Source organism: Hylobates moloch, unplaced genomic scaffold (assembly GCF_009828535.3).
Source record: "Hylobates moloch isolate HMO894 unplaced genomic scaffold, HMol_V3 SCAFFOLD_19, whole genome shotgun sequence".
Classification (NCBI taxonomy): Eukaryota; Metazoa; Chordata; class Mammalia; order Primates; family Hylobatidae; genus Hylobates; species Hylobates moloch.
In genome coordinates this window covers 57,527,063-57,549,319 of record NW_026652294.1, presented here as the reverse complement: position 1 = coordinate 57,549,319, position 22,257 = coordinate 57,527,063, and the positions used below count along the sequence as shown (strand labels likewise).

General features: G+C 38.1%; 1 protein-coding gene across 2 annotated transcripts in view; it reads right to left on the bottom strand.

The window, feature by feature from the left end:
• HACD4 (3-hydroxyacyl-CoA dehydratase 4) overlaps positions 1–21,816 on the bottom strand; it is a 28,478-nt gene extending 6,662 nt beyond the window's left edge. The window contains exons 1-7 of one of the 2 annotated variants that reach the window (XM_058431893.1): positions 21,710–21,816; positions 19,162–19,265; positions 16,479–16,606; positions 5,908–6,020; positions 1,612–1,718; positions 1,356–1,461; positions 748–800 (exon numbers count right to left, since the gene is read on the bottom strand). In XM_058431893.1, the coding sequence (XP_058287876.1) occupies positions 748–800; positions 1,356–1,461; positions 1,612–1,718; positions 5,908–6,020; positions 16,479–16,606; positions 19,162–19,265; positions 21,710–21,747 (649 nt within the window). In that variant the 5' untranslated portion in view covers positions 21,748–21,816. The remainder of the gene's footprint in view (positions 1–747; positions 801–1,355; positions 1,462–1,611; positions 1,719–5,907; positions 6,021–16,478; positions 16,607–19,161; positions 19,266–21,709) is intronic. The other variant, XM_032138892.2, reaches the window with a different exon arrangement.
• Between the last annotated feature and the right edge of the window lie 441 nt (positions 21,817–22,257).

Below are 22,257 nucleotides of genomic sequence, written 5' to 3'. Positions count from 1 at the left end.
TCTTCCTTTTGAATCAAAACAAATTTAGAAATTCTAACATGATTTACAATAACTTAAGCTCTTTTTATCTGCTCATCAATAGATAGAAAATGTGTGTTTTTGTTTTATAACTGGCTTTTATATACTTTGATTATTGTCAATGTCATCATCATTTTATGTCAAACACTATGTCCTTATGTTTTTCCCTTAGTTACCTTAACATGCATTCTTATTTTATGTCTTCAATTTTGAAAACTTTAATCATGTCTTACAGAATGCTCTTTAACAGTCTACCAAATCCATTGCAGAAGAAAGCATATATTCTCCAAATATCCTCAAACTCTGCTAACTGATGATCTGAATGATTTGATCTTAAGTTTTAGGTTTATATTTAGGCTAGATAATTAGCCTACTCATACTCAATAATTCATTCTGTGTTTATTGAGCATGTATACCGGTGCATAAGAGAAAGGAAGGAAGCAAAGAAACAGACACAGACATCCTGGTACCCCCCCAGAGCTTAGAGTCTAGTCAAGGAAATGGACATTAATCAAAGAATCATATAAATGTGTAATTATGCTGATATAAGCCCTAGAAGACAGCAGTCCCCAACCTTTTTGGCACCAGGTACTGGTTTTGTGGAAGACAGTTTTTCCACAGACCGGAGGAAGAAGGATGGTTTCAGGATGGTTCAAGCACACGACATTTATTGTGTACTTTATTTGTATTATTATTACAATGTAATAACAAAATAATTATACAACTCACCATAATGCAGAATCAGTGGGAGCCCTGAGCTTATTTTCCTGCAACTAGATGGTCTCATCTGGGGGTGATGGGAGACAGTGAAAGATCATCAGGCATTAGATTCTCATAAGGAGCACACAACCTAGATCCCTCACATGCACAGTTCACAATAGGGTTTGTGCTCCAATAAGAATCTGATGCCTCCACTGATCTGACAGGCGGTAGAGTTCAGGCAATAATGTGGGCAATGGTGAGTGGCCATAAATACAGATGAAGCTTCACCTGCTAGCCTACTGCTCACCTCCTGCTATGCGGCCTGGTTCTTAACGGGCCACAGACTGGGATCATGGCCTGGGTTGGGGGCCCCTGCTATAAAAGATTCATGATGCTGTACCCAGGGGAACTCAGTTGAGGAAGTCAGGGAATGCCTCCCTCAGAAAATGATGATTAATCTCAAGGTAGAGTTAACTAGTTGCTGAGAGAGGGTAGGATACATGGTAAATGTTAAGTGGGAAAGATTCACCAGAGGGAACTGAATTTCTGTGCATTAAAAGTTAAAAATCATAGAATCTCTAAATGTTAACCTCTTTTTGGTGAATAAGCAGACTCTGAGAGGTTAAATGAGTTACTCAAAACTCATACAGTGAGTTAATGAAGGGAAGGACTCAGATGCCGTTGCTTTTTGTCCAGTATTTTGTCTACTGTGCAGAGCTGCTTCCCTCTTCAACTTTGCCTCTTTGCATCAAGGGAAATATGCCAGTAAAGATACACTGAGTGAGCTAAGCATTCGCAAAAATAGTAATTTAATCATCAAAAAATTTAGTGAACCATTATAACTAGATGGCTTTTGTCAGTAAGCAATACAGCAAGTCACTCTTTTCTTACCTTCAGCAAGAACACACAAAGGATAAATTGGCATCCATAGTGTTTGACTGAGCCATGTCAAGACAGCATAGGATATTCCTATGACTGATAACATGCTATAAGTGTACCTGAAAGGAGATGAGAAGCTCATAAACATCATTTTCTGCTAATATCTGGGAAATAGGAGAAACTACTGTGTAATTAAATACAGAGATACATCTGGAAAGTGTACAAATTATATATTTTATTTCCTATAATTTAAGGAAGAGATTTTTTTTAAATGGGGGAAAGGGACCATGTCAATCTGGCTTGTCTCGTGGTAGATCATGAATAATTATAAAGCTAAACAGAGCAAGTAACTCTTACTCCCTCCTCAGAAAAATACAGTTACAAATTTCCTTGATTAGTGACTTCAATTTCATTAAAAAGCCAAGCTCATTTTTTGCAGCAAGCAGCTAGGTTTTTTAATGACAGACATACTTGTAAATATCTCAGGAATTCATTTAAAAATAAAATGTGCTTCCAAATCTGTATTTGGCATCCTTCTGCTTCTGCAGTTGTACTATCTATGTGATCAATTAAAGAACTGGCCTTGGGAGCTGATTTGGGTATAGTAGGGAGCTTTAAGCCTACCACTGTGATGTAACAGATTAAGTGGTCTACGTTGTGTTTTATTCCTTTGACTAGGACACTGGTTTTTAGGCTTGAGCATATATCAGAATCACCTAGATGGCATGTTAAAAAAATTGCTGGGCCCTACTCCAAAGTTTCTGATCCAATGGAACTGTGGTGCACCCCAGACTTTGTATTAACAAGTTCCAGGTGATGCTGATGCCACTGGTCTAGGGACCACACTTTGAGAACTACTGATATAGACAGACAATAAATACATATGGCAAAACCACCCAAAAAACCTTGAAAACATGAATGGGGAAGAGTAAATCTCTCTCAATCCAGGACCTGAATTCCACCCCTCAGAGACAATAGCCAATGTCAGTTTCTTAGGTATTCTTTCAAAAATGTTTTTTGCATTTGCATATCTATGTGCATATTTACTATACAGAATATATACCAGCAGTGGAGGACCTCATTGAACATAGCATATAATCAAGCTTTTTGATCTTTACCAATCAAAGTGAAAAATGGTATCTCATCTTTTCCCCCTCACATTAGAAGAGTGGGTAAGCATGTTTTCATGTTTAAAAGCCACTCTTGGCCAGCCGTGATGGCTCACTCACTCCTGTAATCCCAGCACTTTGGGAGGCCAAACTGGGCAGATGACCTGAGGTCAGGGGTTCAAGACCAGCCTGACCAACATGGCAAAACCCCATCTATACTAAAAATACAAAAATTAGCCGGGCGTGGTGGCAGGTGCCTGTAATCCCAGCTACTCAGAAGGCTGAGACAGGGGCATCACTTGAATCCAGGAGGCGGAGGTTGTGGTGAGCTGAGATCACACCACTGGACTCCAGCCTGGGTGAGAGAGCAAGACTCCATCTCAAAAAAAAAAAGAAAAGCTACTTTTGATGAAGTCCAATTTATCTTTTTTTCTTTTGTTTTGTGCCTTATAATCCACAGCCAAATCCAGTCATCAAGATATACTCCTATTTTTTTTTTCAAAGAGTTTCATAGTTTTCCACTTATATGTGAGTGGTAACTTCATTTTGTGTGTGTGTGTATATCTAGTTGTCCCAGCACCATTTGTTGAAAAAGACTGTTCTTTCCCCATTGAATGGTCTTGGCATTGTTGTCAAAAATTAATTGACCAAAAATGTGTGAGAGTTTATCAATTTTATTCCATGATTTATCCTTACACAGTACCACACTTAATTATTGCTTTGTAGTAAGTTTTGAAATGGGGAAGAGTGAGTCCTTCAACTACATTCTTCTAAGATTGTTTTGGCTATTCTGAGTTCCTGGAGTTTAAATATGAATTTTAGGGTCAGCTTCTCAATTTCTGCAATGAAGTTATCTGGGTTCTAATAGGGATTGCACTGAATCTACATATCAATTTGGGGAATATTGCCATCTGAACAATATTAAGTCTTCAAGTCATGTGGAATGTCCTTTCATTTATTTAGATCTTTAATTTTTTTCAACAATGCTTTTTCAACAATGTATAAATTCTGTGCATCTTTTGTCAAATTTATTCCTAAGTACTTTATTCTTTTTATGCTACTGTAAACAGAATTGTATTCTTGATTTCATTTTATGGTAGTTAATTGCAAATGTATAAAAAATAATTCATTTTTACATATTGATAATTTTTTATGTATAAGATGTCATCTGCCAATAGAGATAGTTTTACTTGTTGCTTTCCAGCCTAGATGCCTTTTATACCATTTTGTTTGTTTTCTGTTCTGCCTTATTGCCATGGATAGAACTTTCAGTACAATGATGAATATAAGTGGCAAGCGTGGATGCCCTTGTTTTGTTCCTGGATATTAGGAGGAAGGCATCAGTCTTTCATCATTAACTATCATGTTAGTATGTATTTTTCATAGATGCTATTTTCAGGCTGAGGAAGTCTCTTGCTCATTACTTAGGAAAAATAATGCTAGGGTAGGGTGGGAAGATAAGTTTACCCCCATTTTACAGAGGAAAAAAAGTTTCTAAAAGTTAGGTGCCTTGGAATTTCACTCCTAGGTATAAGGGAAATGAAAACATGTGCACACAAAAGCTTGTATATGGATGTTCATGGCAGTATTCTTCATGGTCAAACACTAGAAACCACCCAAATGTCCATCAACTGATAAGTGGATACACAGAAAGTGGTAAATCAATGCAATAGAATTTTACTCAGCCCCAAAAGCAATGAAGTACTAACACATGCCACAACACAGAGGAATCCTGAAAACATTATGCTAAGTAAAAGAAGCCTGTCACAAAAGGCCACATATTGGATGACTCCATTTATATGAAATTTCCAGGATAGGCAATCCATAGAGACAGCATATGCGTGGTTTCCAGGGGCTGAGGGAAAGAGGGAGTGGGGATTGACTGCTACTGGGTATGAGGTTTCTTTTAGGGATGATAAAAATGTTCTAGGATAGTAGTGATGATTGCACATCTCTTTGGATATACTAAAACTCACAAATTTTGTATTTTAAAAGGGTGAATTTTATGGTATATAAATTATATCTCAATAAAGCTGTTATAAAAATAAGAAAGGTTAAGTGATTTGCCTAACATCACTTAGCAAGTAAGTAGTGGAGGTGGGTTTCATCTAGAGAGATCTTCCACCTCTATGTCCAAAAATCTTCCTAGACAGCATGCTACTTCTTTCAGTGCAAACGTTGTTTTGTTCTCCAATGTATTTATTGAGCTTCTCTGACACTGAAAGAGTAAGCATAGCCAAGAGTAACATACTAGAAAGCTTCAATCCCAAATGATGTTCCACTGTCTCATGAATAGAAGTTATGGGCTACAAAAGTCCATGAAGTTTGCCCCAAGTCCACTAAACTATCAATTCAAAAATGAAAAATTACTAATTTATATACATAATTAAATTCATTTTACTTCAACAAAAGATTTCATTCTAATTCACTCTAGGACTCAACTTATTATTTAAACATACTTTAATTCAGTTAAGTTATTGACAATATAATATAAAAATTTACATACCCTTGGCTAAAAAACAAACTAGGACTCTTTTGTTACCTATTCAAATCCAGATCTCTCAAGTAGGAGGGACAGTTCTCATTTGGGAAAGCTGACCTAGCAGTTAGGACACTTCCCCAGAGTGAGGCATAAGCACTCACTGAGCAAAGGGGACTGTTTGACACCACCACTTGTAGAGGTAAGACTAGGCACATCTCACCGCAAAGTTTTAGAATTAGCAGTAAAAGGACTTAAGTTAGTCATTTGAACCCACTGAAATTGTAAATGAATGTGAGAGTGCATTTTCTTCCTGAGAGGCCCTATATTTAAAAGATTCTTGAATGCACAGAAACTAACTAAATTCTGGTGATATAAAAGACATGCTTTGCTTATTAAAGCAACCATACTAAAGCCATTGTGAGGAATGCCTTCGTTAGGAAACAGCTGAGGGTCATTCCAAGTTGGTCTTATGCCAAGCCTTCTGCAGAAACCTGAAATGTGCTGATTTACTCTTGTAATACTATGGTAGGTTTTCATTATCTTTGATATGCCCATTATGGAGAACACTAACAATACATTTCCATACCAAGATAAAATAATTTGAAAAGGGGATATGTTTTCTTCTCTCGTACCAAGTAACCTCTGGTTACTGCTAGTACTGGTTTCACTGCAGAAAGCAATTTAGCCTTGTTTTAAGAGATTATTTTGCCTTCTTACCTAACCATATCCAACAGATTCCAAAAGATGAATAAAACACACACCACATATTTCTCTTGGACTTCCTCTTGACTGGTGATCACCACAAAAAGGATGATTATTCTCTCTGTGAGCTAACAAAGAAACAGCAAAGTCAGAAATTAGGATCATCTATTAGGCTATGTAGGTAATTTTCTAATTTTAAAAACCAGATCTCCTTTCAAAAGTATGCTTTAGCTGGAAATATGTATACTAAACTGTTAACAATGCCTCCCTCTGACAGAGTAGGGTTATGGCTGAATTTCAGTTCCTCATTTGTCTATATTTTACAAATAATATATAATGAATGAAAAAATGACATATATTTTATGTGAATCAGGATACTTCCTTTCTTCTTGCCACATGCATGTGTTTTCTATTCACTTTGACAAGGCTTTATTGAGTGTCCACTGTGTGTCAGATGCCAAAATGAAAACACAGTCTTTGCTCCAGAGAGGGTAGCAGTGGTGGGAGAATGGAACAATAGCCAGCACAGTGTGTGCTAGATATGGGAGCACAGGTGAGCGAGATACTTTCTGCCTGGAGAAAGAATGCAAAGAGATTAATGAAGACATGCTACATTTCATTTCATCCAAGTTGGATCTTGAAAAATGAGTAAGAGTTTGTCAGGTAGACTGGGTATAAGAGAGGGCATCCTAGGCAAAGGGAGCAGCCTGAGCAAAGAGGCAGAGGTATGAAAATGTAGGGTGCCCAGGGGAGTAATGTGAACCACTGGGGGGCTAGAGGGGAGGGTGCATAGAATGGAATAAAAGGAGATGAAATTGAAAACGTGTTTGGAGCTGGGTTATGAAGGGTTTTGAATGACAGGCTGAGAAATTTCAGTTCCATCCAATAGAGAAACTATTGTAGCTTTTTTTTTTCTTTTTTTTTGGTAGGGGAGTAATATAATCCTAACCCTTATAAGCTAGCGGAAAATGAAAAGAATTCAATATATTCCAAGTCAGCATTTACAAATCTTTGAGACTTCACACATTTTTGGCTTAGCCCCAATTACTAGTCTCAAAAAATAAAAAAATACATTCCTTTTTCCCAACCTAAATATAAAGTGCCTTCTTGCGTTATATTAATATATCCTGTACATTCTGTATTTTGTGTATTTTTAATAGAATGTTTTACTTGCTCTTAATGGTCAAAGGAAAATATACTTAAGATTGAACAGTCAAATTCGCAGTAAAGAAAAGAGGGGAATGATTTATATTTTTCTTTATTTTTAAAGTGGATCAAGGAGAAAAGACTGGGATAACCTGTGACTTAGCATTTATAGGCTGCTAGTCCTGGAAAATCACCTAGTGCACAGAAATCCAAGATTTGCCAACAGTGGGCCACATGATCAGAAATCCACGTGTATAAGCTATATCAGCATGTTTACCACATGACTACAGTGGTGAGTCAAGAGGGTCTATGCTTGGCTAAGGGGAATTAGATATGATTCAAACCTTAGTCAAACCATGGAAGCTGTCTACATAGCTGTTTTTCTTTTTTCAGTCTTTCTTTACAATATAATACTCTATTGATTTAATTTCTATAATAAATTCTACTGAACTGCAATTATAATTACTGAACAATCCAACCTTGCTGTCATGACACCTCTCAGCCTTCAGATAACGATCATAGCAGCAAATAAGTTCTTAGGCTCTACATCTCTTACATTTGATCAGTGCTTGGTTATTAGGAAAACCTTCTAGTTTTTGCTAGAAATCTCAGGAGATACACATACATGAATGGATACATGAATAAAATACAGATTTCTAATTACATGGCTGACTACTGAAAAAGCGTAGACACCTTTCAATAAGATGATCTCTAGGGTCTCCTCTAGATAAAACATTCTGATAGTAGCCCAGCCCCACCTTTTTGGAAATAAGGAATTTGGGAACAGACCTGGAAACATACATATATCTGAAGTCTCCTGGTTTCCAGAGTTGTAAGCTACCCATGATGTCAGGTCATCCCTTAATTGAAGAGGACAGAGGGGAAAATCTCCTAAAAGGGAGAGACTGGAGCTGCATGATGAAACTCACCCTGTTGAAAATCATCACTTCACTGTCTGTGGCAAGGTAGCGATGAAATCCCAGCTGCACAGAAAGCAGCAACAGGATGGACCCCCAAACCAAACCACAACACACATACACACGAGTGATGACTCCGTCTATATTAGGTGTCAATCTAATTAGTTAAAAAATCATCTGATGGTTATTCAACTCTAACTTGACCATTCAATGGCAATACAATGGGGAAATTTAGGCAGAGATGTTCTTAAATTGAAATAAAGCTAATTATTTATTGTTTACCTTGTGCCAGGTTCCAAATATACACCATCTCATTTTATCTCCATAATGACCCTAAGAAGTAGGTGCTATTATTGTTATATGCGTTTTACAAAAGACATGCATTTTACCAACTGAAAGTGACTTACCTACAAGTCTGGAATCAACATCTATGCAATACGACTTCAAATTCCTGAAATACTAAGAATCTTTCACCATTGTTACTTGGTATGAGTTACTCCATCGCCTAGTATCCAGATTATAGTCTATTCTTTAAAAAAGTTTCTCCTTAAAAATTAAGCCTTAAAACAAGAGCCTCCTTGATTTTCTTAACACCAAAACAATTTTGAAGGAAAGGCTTTTAATATTTATCAGTCTTCTTTAATATGACCATTTGACCAGTTATTTAGAGCTTGACACTTGGAAGAATTTAGCCCTTTGTCATTTTTAACAAATCCTATGAAAATATGACAAATTACTAGAGAATGGTCTTGTTTAGTATAACTCAAACAGGTAGAGTAAAAGGCATAGTAAATATCCTACAACTGGAGTTAAATTAAACGTGGTGATAATGTCATCTACTCAAAAGTGTGATAATTATATAATAAAAATGCTTGGCATTTTTATGTTCTATTTGGGAATCCGAAACTCCAGGTTGAGCAATAATTGAAACTACTATTTTACTAAAATGAAAATCTAAACTCTCAATCCTCTGAACTTTTCTGAGAACTTCAGAAATCTTTCTATATTCAAAAACTACCAATTACATGCTTCTATAAGACAAATGCATTTAAATAATTGTATTTATTTATTCATCATTCACTAGATAATTATTGAGTGCATTATTCTGGGTCCCAGAGGATACAGCTGTGAACAAGACCAAGCCCCTGCCTTCATGATATTTATATTATACTTGGTGAAACACTAAACAAATGTAGCATAATAGTTGAGAGCTCAAGAGCCAAAGAGCTTAAATGTCTGCTACAATATTCAAAACATATGTGACCTTGCATAATTTACTTCTGTGTTAAGTAATTATACTAGAGATAATAATTAGCATCTATTGTTACATAGTAATTATTATATACAGGAAAAGGTTGTTGTAAAGATTAAATAAGGTAATACATGTAAAGAACTAAGAAAAGTGTTTGACACACATAAAAGCCCAAATAAATGTAAGCTATGATTAGGAAAATAAATATTTAAATATACTTTAATGTAGCGATTTACAGTGTATTTACAGGAAAATATTTTTCTATGTAGATAATGACTGAATTAAAAAAATTCAATCTCAGCATCTGTAAAATTACACTAGCAATATAGCTTGATACTTATCACACTGAAGAACTACATGGATCAAATGTGAAAAACAGGAAAATTCTAAAATCTTACCCACAGGGTGAATTGGACATGTAATTCACTCTCAGGAGGCTTCAAAATTTGGAGAATGTTACAACTCAACACTATCTTTGGTAGTTTCTTCTCTGGCAATATAAGCCTATTCCAAGCTCAAAACTGGTGAGAAAAATCTATGTGATTTTAATGGAAAGTCAGATTATTTAGTCTAGCAACGCAAATAAGTACCTGCTTCACAGCTAAAAATAAATTAGGGTAAAATCTGGCTTTTTGCCTAAAAGGCAAAAAGGAATTCCTTTGGGAATTCCTTCATATTTGTTCTCTTAAGAATATGTGACTGTGAAATCTTTAGAGGGATTTTTGACAAACAGATCCCTGCTTGCCCTGATCAGAAATAGAAGTGTTACTGGCAAATACAGAAACAGTTTATGTGATTTGGGCTCATAAATGGAATCTCTGTAAGCACAATAATTTAAGAGTATTAGTTTTTAGTGTTTTGGTTGAGAAATTTTAAAAATTGAGTAAAAATATGTGAAATTAATAGTGCAGGAGTGTTTATTATGACACAGAGGGAAGGATGTGTAATGGAATTATTTTAATTCAATTATAAATGAAATATTTGCATTTAAAGCATTTCTCAAAAAGTGATGCAGTAATCTATTAAGGGTTTCCTATAGGGGATATCAGTCTAATGTTATGACACAAAGGTTAGTGTTGGCTATTTTCCCCTCTTCTTGAGTTGAAACATCCTAAAGCAGTATGAATAAGAATCTTCTTCTCAGGCTTCTGTACAAGCAAACTGAACAAAGCCCCTCAAAATCAACATTTCAGGGTTGATAGTGTTTCTGTACTATAAAAGTCAAGTTCTTTGATTAAATTTACTGAAATCAACTAGTTTTCCAATTCAACATTTGTTTCTAAGCTAATAAAGTATGCAAGCTCATTTCGAAGGAGGGGATTGGAGAAGAGAGATACCTAGTTTTGATTTATATTATCATTTCTTTTATGCTTCTTTTAGACCATTTTAACTTTTCCATTTTAAAAAGTAAAAGTATAAAAGTTTACTATATTTTCTTATATGATTTTCATTGTCATGTAATTATTTCAAAAATTGGAAGTCTATAAATAGCTATGCTATGGTTTTGCCCCTTTCCCCTAAGTGTATAAAAAATAAAATATATGTCAGTTAAATGATTATTGTCTTTTAGTCAATGGGTTTTTTCCTTTCCTTTCATATGTAATTTTAGAAATTCATAATGGTTTCTCCCTAGGTGTCAAAATAAAGATGTGCGTGTAAAACATTTAAAAATGCACAGGGCAAACCGAACCCAGCAGCACATCAAAAAGCTTATCCACCATGATCAAGTTGGCTTCATTCCTGGGATGCAAGGCTGGTTCAACATACTCAAATCAATAAACTTAATCCATCATATAAACAGAACCAAAGACAAAAACCACATGATTATCTCAATAGATGCAGAAAAGGCCTTTGACAAAATTCAACAACCCTTCATGCTAAAAACTCTCCATAAGCTAGGTATTGATGAGACGTATCTCAAAATAATAAGCAATTTATGACAAACCCACAGCCAATATCATACTGAATGGGCAAAAACTGGAAGCATTCCCTATGAAAACTGGCACAAGACAGGGATGCCCTCTCTCACCACTCCTATTCAACATAGTGTTGGAAGTTCTGGCCAGGGCAATCAGGCAGGAGAAAGAAATAAAGGGTATTCAATTAGGAAAAGAAGAAGTCAAATTGTCTCTGTTTGCAGATGACACGATTGTATATTTAGAAAACCCCATCGTCTCAGCCCAAAATCTCCTTAAGCTCATCAGCAACTTCAGCAAAGTCTCAGGATACAAAATCAATGTGCAAAACTCACAAGCATTCTTTTACACCAATAACAGACAAACAGAGAGCCAAATCATGAGTGAACTCCCATTCACAATTGCTTCAAAGAGAATAAAATACCTAGGAATCCAACTTACAAGGGATGTGAAGGACCTCTTTAAGGAGAAGTACAAACCACTGCTCAATGAAATAAAAGATGACACAAACAAACGGAAGAACATTCCATACTCATGGATAGGAAGAATCAATATCATGACAATGGCCATACTGCCCAAGGTAATTTATAGATTCAATGCCATCCCCATTAAGCTACCAATGACTTTCTTCACAGAATTGGAAAAAACTACTTTAAAGTTCATATGGAACCAAAAGAGAGCCCACATTGCCAAGACAATCCTAAGCCAAAAGAACAAAGCTGGAGGCATCATGCTACCTGACTTCAAACTATACTACAAGGCTACAGTAACCAAAACAGCATGGTACTGGTACCAAAACAGAGATATAGACCAATGGAACAGAACAGAGCCCTCAGAAACAATACCACACATCTACAACCATCTGATCTTTGACAAACTTGACAAAAACAAGAAATGGGGAAAGGATTGCCTATTTAATAAATGGTGCTGGGAAAACTGGCTAGCCACATGTAGAAAGCTGAAACTGGATCCCTTCCTTAAACCTTATACAAAAATTAATTCACAATGGATTAAAGACTGAAATGTATGACCTAAAACCATAAAAACCCTAGAAGAACACCTAAGCAATACCATTCAGGACATAGGCATGGGAAGGACTTCATAACTAAAACACCAAAAACAATGGCAACAAAAGCCAAAATTGACAAATGGGATCTAATTAAACTAAAGAGCTTCTGCACACCAAAAGAAACTACCATCAGAGTGAACAGGCAACCTACAGAATGGGAGAAAATTTTTACAATCTACCCATCTGACAAAGGGCTAATATCCAGAATCTACAAAGAACAAATTTACAGGAAAAAAAATCAAACAACCCCATCAAAAAGTGGGCAAAGGATATGAACAGACACTTCTCAAAAGAAGACATTTATGCAGCCACCAGACACATGAAAAAATGCTCATCATCACTGGCCATCAGAGAAATGCAAATCAAAACCACAATGAGATACCATTTCACAACAGTTAGAATGGTGATCATTAAAAAGTAAGGAAACAACAGGTGCTAGAGAGGATGTGGAGAAACAGGAACACTTTTACACTGTTGGAAGGACTGAAAACTAGTTCAACCATTGTGGAAGACAGTGTGGCAATTCCTCAAGGATCTAGAACTAGAAATACCATTTGACCCAGCCATCCCATTACTGGGATTATACCTAAAGGATTATAAATCATGCTACTATAAAGACGCATGCACACATACATTTATTGTGGCACTATCCACAATAGCAAAGACTTGGAACCAACCCAAATGCCCATCAATGATAGACTGGATTAAGAAAATGTGGCACATATACACCATGGACTACTATGCAGCCATAAAAAAGGATAAGTTCATGTCCTTTGTAGGGACATGGATGAAGCTGGAAACCATCATTCTCAGCAAACTATCACAAGGACAAAAAAACAAACACTGCATGTTCTCACTCATAGGTGGGAATTGAACAATGAGAACACTTGAACACGGGATAGGGAACATCACACACTGGGGCCTGTTGTGGGGTGGGGGCAGGGGGGAGGGACAGCATTAGGAGATATACCTAATGTAAATGACAAGTTAATGAGTGCAGCAAACCAACATGGCACATGTATACATATGTAACAAACCTGCACACTGTGCATATGCACCCTAGAACTTAAAGTATAATTTAAAAAAAATTAATGCACAGGAAACAAAAGCACAAGAAACAGAAACACAGCACAAAAACAAATCTATCCCCTGTGGACACACCACCACTACTTGATATGTGTAATGCCAATTGCTCAACTAGCTAATCAGTTCCTACTGTTGGTCGGAATTATTTCTCTAGATATTGTGGAGGACCAGTACCCTCCAAGAAGAATTCAGTTGTCACTTAACAATTTTTTTTTTTTTTTTGAGACGGAGTTTTGCTTCATCGCCCAGGCTGGAGTGCAGTGGTGCAATCTCGGCTCACTGCAACCTCCGCCTCCAGGGTTCAAGTGATTCTCCTGCCTCAGCCTCCCGAGTAGCTGGGATCACAGGCGTGCGCCACCACGTCCAGCTAATTTTTTTTTTATTTTTAGTAGAGACGGGGTTTCACCATGTTGGCCAGGATGGTCTGGATCTCTTGACCTCGTGATCCGACTGCCTCGGCCTCCCAAAGTGCTGGGATTACAGGCGTGAGCCACTGCCCCGGCCCACTTAACAATCTCTTGAAGGTAATATCAAAATCACATCACAACTGTATTGACATGTTTTTTCACCTTACTTAAAAGCAGCCACTCTCTTAACTACAGTTTCTTCATTTAAAAATGGGGAAACAGGAAAACCAAGAATGATTACACAATCTGAGAGTTTTGTTTCATTATTTTAAAGCAGGGGCCTCAGTGCCATCCCATAATGAGGGAATTCTAATTGTCTGCATAACTCTAATATAGGAAAGAGGGAGAAAACGAAACTTTGGGCATAACGGCATGTTTCTGAACCTTTATCCAACACCATTTCCATTGCGGGAACCACAAAAAGGATGATAAATAAAAGAAATAGGGGCCAAATAAAATCTCAAAAGAGATAAAAAGAGGAAGCCAAACAATAACAACAACAAAAATTGATAATACTTAGCTCAGGATGAGAATAATTTTCTTCCCTAACACAGTGATCTCTGACTTATCTCTCCTAGTAATTGAAGACTTAAAAATCATTTGCACTACACTAACATCAGATTTTGCAAACTCGCCTTTGAATAAAAGGTGTCAATGTATATTTGCCACTACGTTTAAATTGCCAAACAAAGATGTGGTTCTTTGATTACAGTTATATTTCTATAAGCCATTAAAGTTTTAATTAGCAGTGATTAAAATCAGGTGTATATTCTGGAATTCCTGGAACTCCAAGAAATCAGATTTCTAAGTTATATAATAATTTCTATTACTAAACAAGCCTAATTTTGTAAAGCACATATGTGCACATTTTCTAGGCACATTCAAGGTACTCAGTGAATTTTCTTCCTGATAAAATTATCAATTCCCTCTAGGTGCATTCTCTACACTGGCAATAACTAAAATAACACTACTATTAATTTTGAAAATGTTTACCATGAAACTAGTAGTAGCCACTTAGCCTAAAAAAGTAAAAAGTCCTTTAAAAAAAACCAATAGAAAACATAACTGAGATTTTAGATGAATTTAGTCATACTCCAAGCAAAATCATTCCAGATGATAGAATACAACTTTTATTTAATGTTAGTTGTTAATTCTATTTTCCAAGATTAGCATTATGGGATGCTGGTACTATATGTATTTTGGTTGTTTCAAAGTACACCACATTGTAAATAGGTAATAAACACCAATAAATCTTGCTCCCAGATACTATGTTGCTGTTGGGACAGATCTGTATCCCCGTTTATTTTGTAAGGAACTATATTAAAGGGAATTCCATCTAGGTCTTAGCTAGTTAACTGACTACTATGTTATTAGTTTATATACCATTACCCTAATTTTTATTTTACATTTGATATTTCAACATTTTAAATGTCTTTATCCTAATGGATACTATTTCCCTACTGTTACTTAATAAGCAAAATTTAAAATGTTCCATAAACTTGTAATGCTCAGTTCTTAAAAGGCTCCTTAGGATTATACTATTTATATCTTTTAAGCTTTCATGATATTTTAAACAAATTTTAATATAAGGATCTATGCCACTCTTTCATTTAACAAAAATTTAAAGTGTATATTTACATTCTAAGCACTTTGCTGGGTGCTGGCAACACCATAAAATTCTGACATTTTCATTATTTTTACAATGTGAAATTGTCAAAATTATCAATTTTTCAAATTTATTTTGAGGATACCTAAAATTATACTCATGTAGATACCTATTTCTGTAGACTTTAAACTCATGTTCTTATAGTTGTCCCATAAGAAAGGGACAACTATATGAACTATATAAAATCTACAGAAAATCTTTATTTTTTTGCCTTTATCCAGCAATGATTTTCTACATGGAGTCACTACTAGTAAATTTCCCATCTTCCTTCAACCTGTCTTTACAAAGAACATGGTAATCTAGCGCTAGAGGTGTGGAAGAGGGAACAAAGAATAGTTAAGAAAATAGTAGTAATAGCTACCAAGTATTGTATTCTTAACTAAGTGCCAGGAACTTATCCATTTTCTCAGTTACTTCATAAGATACATGTTATTTTCATATCACATGAGAAAATGAAGTTCAGAATGATTAAATGATTTGTTTAAATGTATACAACTAGTGCAAAGTAGAACTGGGATTTGAATCCAGGTCTGTGTGATCCCCAAGTCTATGCTTAGATGCTGTACTAGATAAACACAAATGATCTCCTCTTTCCATTGATGTTTAGTAAAAAAGAGGGAATGAGCAAGAAATGGCCTAGGAGTACTCTATTCTCTGGATGTAGATGAAGGAAGCTTTTTGTTTTTTAATCATCTACTCTTTGCCAGGTATTATTTGTGGTGTCCTTTCCCTCAACAGCCCAGTGGTTGTGGGTGGTATGATCCCACAGTGGTAAGCCGAAAAGCCAGGCTTCAAACCTAAGTCTCCAGTCCTATGCCTTATCATTGTCTTCTACTACCCCAGGCAGTGACATAGCGAGGGTAGCAAGTGGCTATGAAATCTCCTTCCAGGATAGGACCAATGCAGTGCTGCAAGATTAGCAAGCATCACTGCCCTCAATGTTTCCAACTGGTTATTCTAATTGGGCAGTTTTACAATAAGGTTGTCCTTCCATGAAATTAATTCTCCTTATCAGTGACTTGAGAAAAGGGTTGGCTTTCTAACTGCCATAAAGTCATGAGAAGCTGTAAACAGAAAAAATGTAAATATGAAACAGATTCTATAATAATAATGTGATTCAAACCTACCTGCAAAAACCTTGGGAGAAGATGGTTTGACTCAATGCCAACATATATGTGCAGCAGTTCCAGGAGAGATGCGGATTGGCAAAGTCGCATCACAAGTCCAATAGCATAAAAAGTATCAACCATTGAATCTGTGTCCCATGGGTTAAAAATGCAGATATAGTAAGAAAAAACTGGATTATAACCCAAATTTTTGCAGCACTTTGAAATCAAATGGAGATTATTCACTTCCTTTTTCATCGTACATGTGAAAAATTCCTTAAGTAGGCTACTAAATTATTAACGATACAATGCAAACAAAAAAGCACTTCATACTGTATTGTATTTTAATTGCTCCTGTTCCAAAAAGAAATCGAAACTTGAGAAAGATTTCATGGCCAAACGTACATGTAGCATTTATTTCCCACTTATAAGATTATAAAGCAATTCCCACATAAGAGTAACCTCCTAGAATCTAGACCACCTCAAGTGTAAATAGAAGTGAGCTTGTTAAAGACACTATGTGCTCACAGCTTCTCCACTGACAAGAAAATGACAAAGATGAGAAAAAATATGATTTCGGAGAAACTTTATGGAAATGACACTAATAATGCCATGATATCAAATAACATATGTATCTAGGATTTTGTTTCTATACATATTTGGTTAGTGCTTTTCTGGATTTTGTTAAACACTGGAACTTGGGCCTCTGATCAGGACTTTTGGGGTTTGCATTGCAGAGGGTTCAAATGAAATACTGTGCACTTGGAGCTGAAATGGAAGGGAAACAAATGTTCCTCTACATAGGATAAATGTGTTGCTTTAAGTTTTAAAATGAAATCCTGCCATGTTTAGAAACTTGTAGGGAAGATTTTGCTCTTTACTGCCCAGTGATGATTCACACAATAATAATGTATTGAGCAGTAAGAATTTCTCTTCTCAGCAGCTCCACAAGATGGACAATATTATCATCATCCCCACTTCAGAGATGGTTCCTGAAGCACACAGTCCATGCTCTTATCCACTGCACTGCACTTGCTGTACCAGAGCATTACGAATTACACAGCTCTGTGAAGGAAGAAGGTAGCAGGTATAACACGTTCAGGGTTTCAGGTTTCTGTTGAGCTACTTACGTAATTTATACATTGATTCAAAAATTGTACTGAAGCCACACTTAGTTGTTTTCAGTCTGTCTCCTGAATGAATTGGTTGTGTTTCTTTAATAATAAGTAGCTTCTACAATTGTAATGGCAGGATAATAACTGAGAAAGAAATGCGCTGAGCCAGGCACAGTGGCTCAGCCCATACTCCCAGCACTTTGGGAGGCTGAGGTGGGCGAATCACCTTAGGTCAGGAGTTCAATACCAGCCTGGCCAATGTGGTGAAACCCTGTGTCTACTGAAAATACAAAAATTAGCCAGGCATGGTGGCGGGCACCTGTAATTCCAGACACTCAGGAAGCTGAGGCAGGAGAATCACTTGAACCTGGGAGACAGATGTTGCAGTGAGCTGACATCGTACCATTGCACTCCAGCCTGGGCAACAAGAGGGAAACTCCATCTCAAAAAAAAAAAAAAAAAAGAAAAGAAAGAAAAGAAAAAGAAATACTTGCTGACTAAGGCAACTTTTCTCACTGGAAAGGTGAGACAGCATAAGACAGTCCATGGCTTGTGTTGCCAATGACATGTAATATGCCTGCACTGCCTCAGCAAACCTCAAAGGGCTAGAAGTGATGGCTTTTAAATAAAAATATAAAAGAAGTTTTCCCATCACCTGTGTTTTCCTGTGCTTGAAAACTCTCAACATTTGTAGTTGAAACTCAAGCTTTAGGTTATATCTTTGGAGGTCCTTAACAAAGGCGAGAATATATCTGTAGATTTTCAGTAAGAAAAAGCAACATAAAATAGCTTATGGGACCTTGCAAGTAGAATAACTTCCTTATGATACACACGTCTGAAATGATGAGCACAGCATGACTTTTCCCAGCTACATTCTAAACATTTGTTTTTAGCTGAAGCCAGCAGTTGCTTAGATTGTCAAGTCACTCAACAGTTGTAAACTGTGAGGACACTTACCCATGTGTGGATGGAACATGAAGAGAATGTTATTTTGATAGTCATTTAGTCACCCAACAGTGACTTTACTTTTCAGGAAACTAGAGGAAGTTTATTACTTAAACCATTAATGTTGACTCCTATATAAGTGGTTAGCCCTCTACAGAGTGTGTCATTTACATATTACTTCTTAAAGGGACCAAATAGAGGCTTGGGGAATATAAAATTTGTATTTCACTTACTAGTAGTCTCCAGTTACCTCAAACCTGGGGAATAATACAAACACTGGAAGAATTTGATTCATTCCTGATTTCTCTGCATAAAATGTTATGCTGAGATTTCCTCAAAACACAAGAAATCTGCTAAGGTTTGGTACAGAATGGAAAAGGAACAATGAAATGATACCACCCCAGTGCCATCCACCTCTTTTTTCAGGCAAACTGCCTACTCAGGGGGAAGCCAAATCCCTTTCCCTTACTTATCCCACCTTCCCCCTTCCCCAAGAAGGTTTTGCAATAAACATGGTTGCTGAAAAATACAAATTTTAGAGAAGGATATTAGAAGGTTGAAGTGTGTAGAAATTTAATATAAGCAGGATGAGGTGAAAACAAGGATTAAAAGTTAAAAATAAAAAAACTGTTTTGGAGTTTTACCTTTTCCAAATGAAAAGAATCTGACTGTCATATTTGTAAATATCCAAGAGTGGCCACAGAACTGGATTAAGTAATAGATGAAAAGATATGCATTCTTCCTATACCTATAAATACAGGAAAATACCATTAAACACTTCTTTTATAATCATCCTTTCATCACCGTACACGTGTCCTTTAATGTACTGGCCAACCTGAGAAAGCAAAAGAAAACTGTTCCATATCAGTCTTTTATCTGGTTACCCCCAAGTACGTATCAGATTTTGAAGGGAGCCATAGCCTACACTACCTGCTAAAGTAAGTACAGATGCTTCTTCACTTATGATGAGGTTACGTCCTGGTACACCCCATCAGCTGAAAATATCGTAAACTGAAGATATCATAAGTGGAAAATGCATGTAATACAACTGATCTACAGAACATCACAGCTTAGCCTAGTCTACCTTAAACTTGCTCAGAACACCTACATTAGCTTACAGTTGGGTGGAATCATCTGGCAACACAGTGCACTGTGGAGTACTGGTTGTTTACCTTCCTGATCATGCGGCCAACTGGGAGCTGCAGCCTGATGCTGCGGCCCAGCATCTTGAAAGGGTATCATACCTGCACATCGCTAGCCTGGGGAAAGATTAAAATCCAAAATTTGAAGTACGGTTTCTAATGAATACATATCGTTTTCACACCATCACAAAGTTTAAAAAATTGTGAGTCATGGACCATCTGTATAATGAGTTTGCTTAAAACTACTGTTAGGTAACAGGGGTACCTTAATGGCGCCGGTTCCGGGTTCTTCTCCCCTCCTTGACCGGGCACTGTCTGAACCCGCCAAAAGAGGGCCAATCAGAAAGAAGCATCTCCCGCCTTCCCTTGGGCCCGCCCCAGCCCAATCCACGTAGGCCCAAGGGATATAAAACCCAGCACACCAGCAGCTCTCTCTCTCTCTCCTCTCTCTCTCCCCCGCGCGACCTGGCCTCTACCTCTCCAGTAAAGATCTCTTGACCGCGACCGGTGTAGTCTGATCCTTGCCCGGCCTCTTTCAACCACGTAGAGTGCTTTTTCAAAATCTGCTTTCATCTTTGATAAAGTTCTAACCTTGCTGCTCACCAAGGAATAAAACAAACCACTGCGAAGGCAGCTTTGAATATTCTTTAAAAAAACAAAACAGGCTGGGTGCGGTGGCTCACGCATGTAATCCCAGCACTTTGGGAGGCCAAGGCGGGTTGGATCACTTGAGGCCAGAAGTTCAAGACCAGTCTGGCCAACATGGCAACTTACAAAAAAATAAAAATAAAAGCCGGATGTGGTAGCGTACGCTGTAATCCCAGCTACCTAGCTACTCGGGAGGCTGAGGCAGGACAATCACTTGAATCTGGGAGGCAGAGGCTGCAGTGAACCCGGACAGCACCACTGCACTCCAGCCTGGGCGACAGATCAAGACTCTGTCTCAAAAATAAATAAAAAATAAAAAACAGAAGAACAACAACAACAAATCCATGTGTGCAGAGTGGTTGACATGTCACTATGTGTTCCAGTAGCTCAGCTCACTAAGTACGGAACTTGAGACACAGTGTTTTAGTTCTGAAGGGGGGTAGGGATGGGAGCAATCCAAATGTTGGGTAATTCAGTAATTGGACACACCTGACTTTTGAACCCATTATGTGATTGGGGTTAGTATTAACATCTTGCCACTGCCTATTAACATTTTGCAAGGGTAGATACTTTCCTTTATCAGATAAACATCGAAAGCAGTTTAGTTGCTCATACCAGAAAAGGGAAGTCAAGCTGGGTTTAACAATATGTTGTGAGTTGCTGGGGAGATGACTAAGAGAAGATTGACAGATACATGGTTTGAGGGAGTTAGGAAAAGCACTGTTTGAAATGTTCCGTGGGAGTCCAGAAGAGTGACGGGAGTGGCCCTGACAGTGTGGTCAAGATTTACTCCTCCTTGAAGATGTGAAACCTCCTAGAAACAAGGAAAATAAGCTGGGAGGCAGAATGATTTTATTTGGGGACACCCCCCACATAAAGGCAGGAACTGCTAAAGGGTTTGGGAAGAGGAAATCCTCCTTAAGCTTGTATCAGAATTACCTGGCTTGTGGGTTAAACATATACAACCCCCGGCCCTACCGCTATATGACTGAAACTGTTCCCGCCCGGAAGTAGGCCCTGAAATCTATACGTGTGATAGGTGTTTCCACAGCTGTTAGATCTAAAAATCACTCCGCAACTCTGCGTCTGAGGAAAGTCAAGAGAAGGCTCCTGGTGGGGGAGGGAAGTACTGACAGAGGGCTCACAAGGGCAGGGGTAGCCATGCAGCCCGTCCTTCCCATTTCTTCGTCTGTAAAATGGAGAAAATAACAGAGCCTGCTTCCTAGGGTGGTCAAGAGGGGTAAGTTAGCAAATACCTGCACGAGCTCCAAGGGGTGCCTGGGCAAGGTAGCGCTGCGCCTTGCTGACCGGTGCGGCCTGCCCGCCCGCCGCAGAGGGGAGCTCCCGCCCCCAGGCCCTCCACCCGCGCCCCCTCGCCTCAGGATTCGGCCAAGCGCCCTACCTGGGCTGCAGCCAGGCGGGCAGCGCCAAGGGCCCCATGGGCCGCCGCCACCAGGGCTTCTAGCGCCGTCCGGGAACGAGAACCGGGGAGGAGGCAGGGGCGGCCCCGCGGCTGGGCGCGGAAGGGCGGGGCCTCTCCACACTGAGCAGTTTACAAAAAGAAAAAGCCCGAGGTCGTGCGTTGGGGAAGAGATGAAAACGGTTTCTGCAGCACTGCTGGAGCGCGTCGGGGCGCAGGGCTGGGAAGCGGCTCGCATTCCCAGTGGGCTTACCAAACTCTGGTTAAAGCTTCCTAATCTTTGTGTTGAGACCCCCTTGCAGGCCTTCTGGAGATTAATGCATCTGGGCGATTTCCGGGGCCTCCGAACTCGGTGAAGCCCGTCCCCAAACCTCCCGAGATGAGTGGATTCCAGGGTGGGCTCCGCTCAACGCCCACCGGTGAGCGAGGTTCAGACACGAAGCTTGTGCCGGGCGAGGTGGCTAATGCCTATAGTCCCAGCACTTTGGAAGGCCGAGGCGGGAGGATCTTTTGAGCCCAGGAGTTCGAGA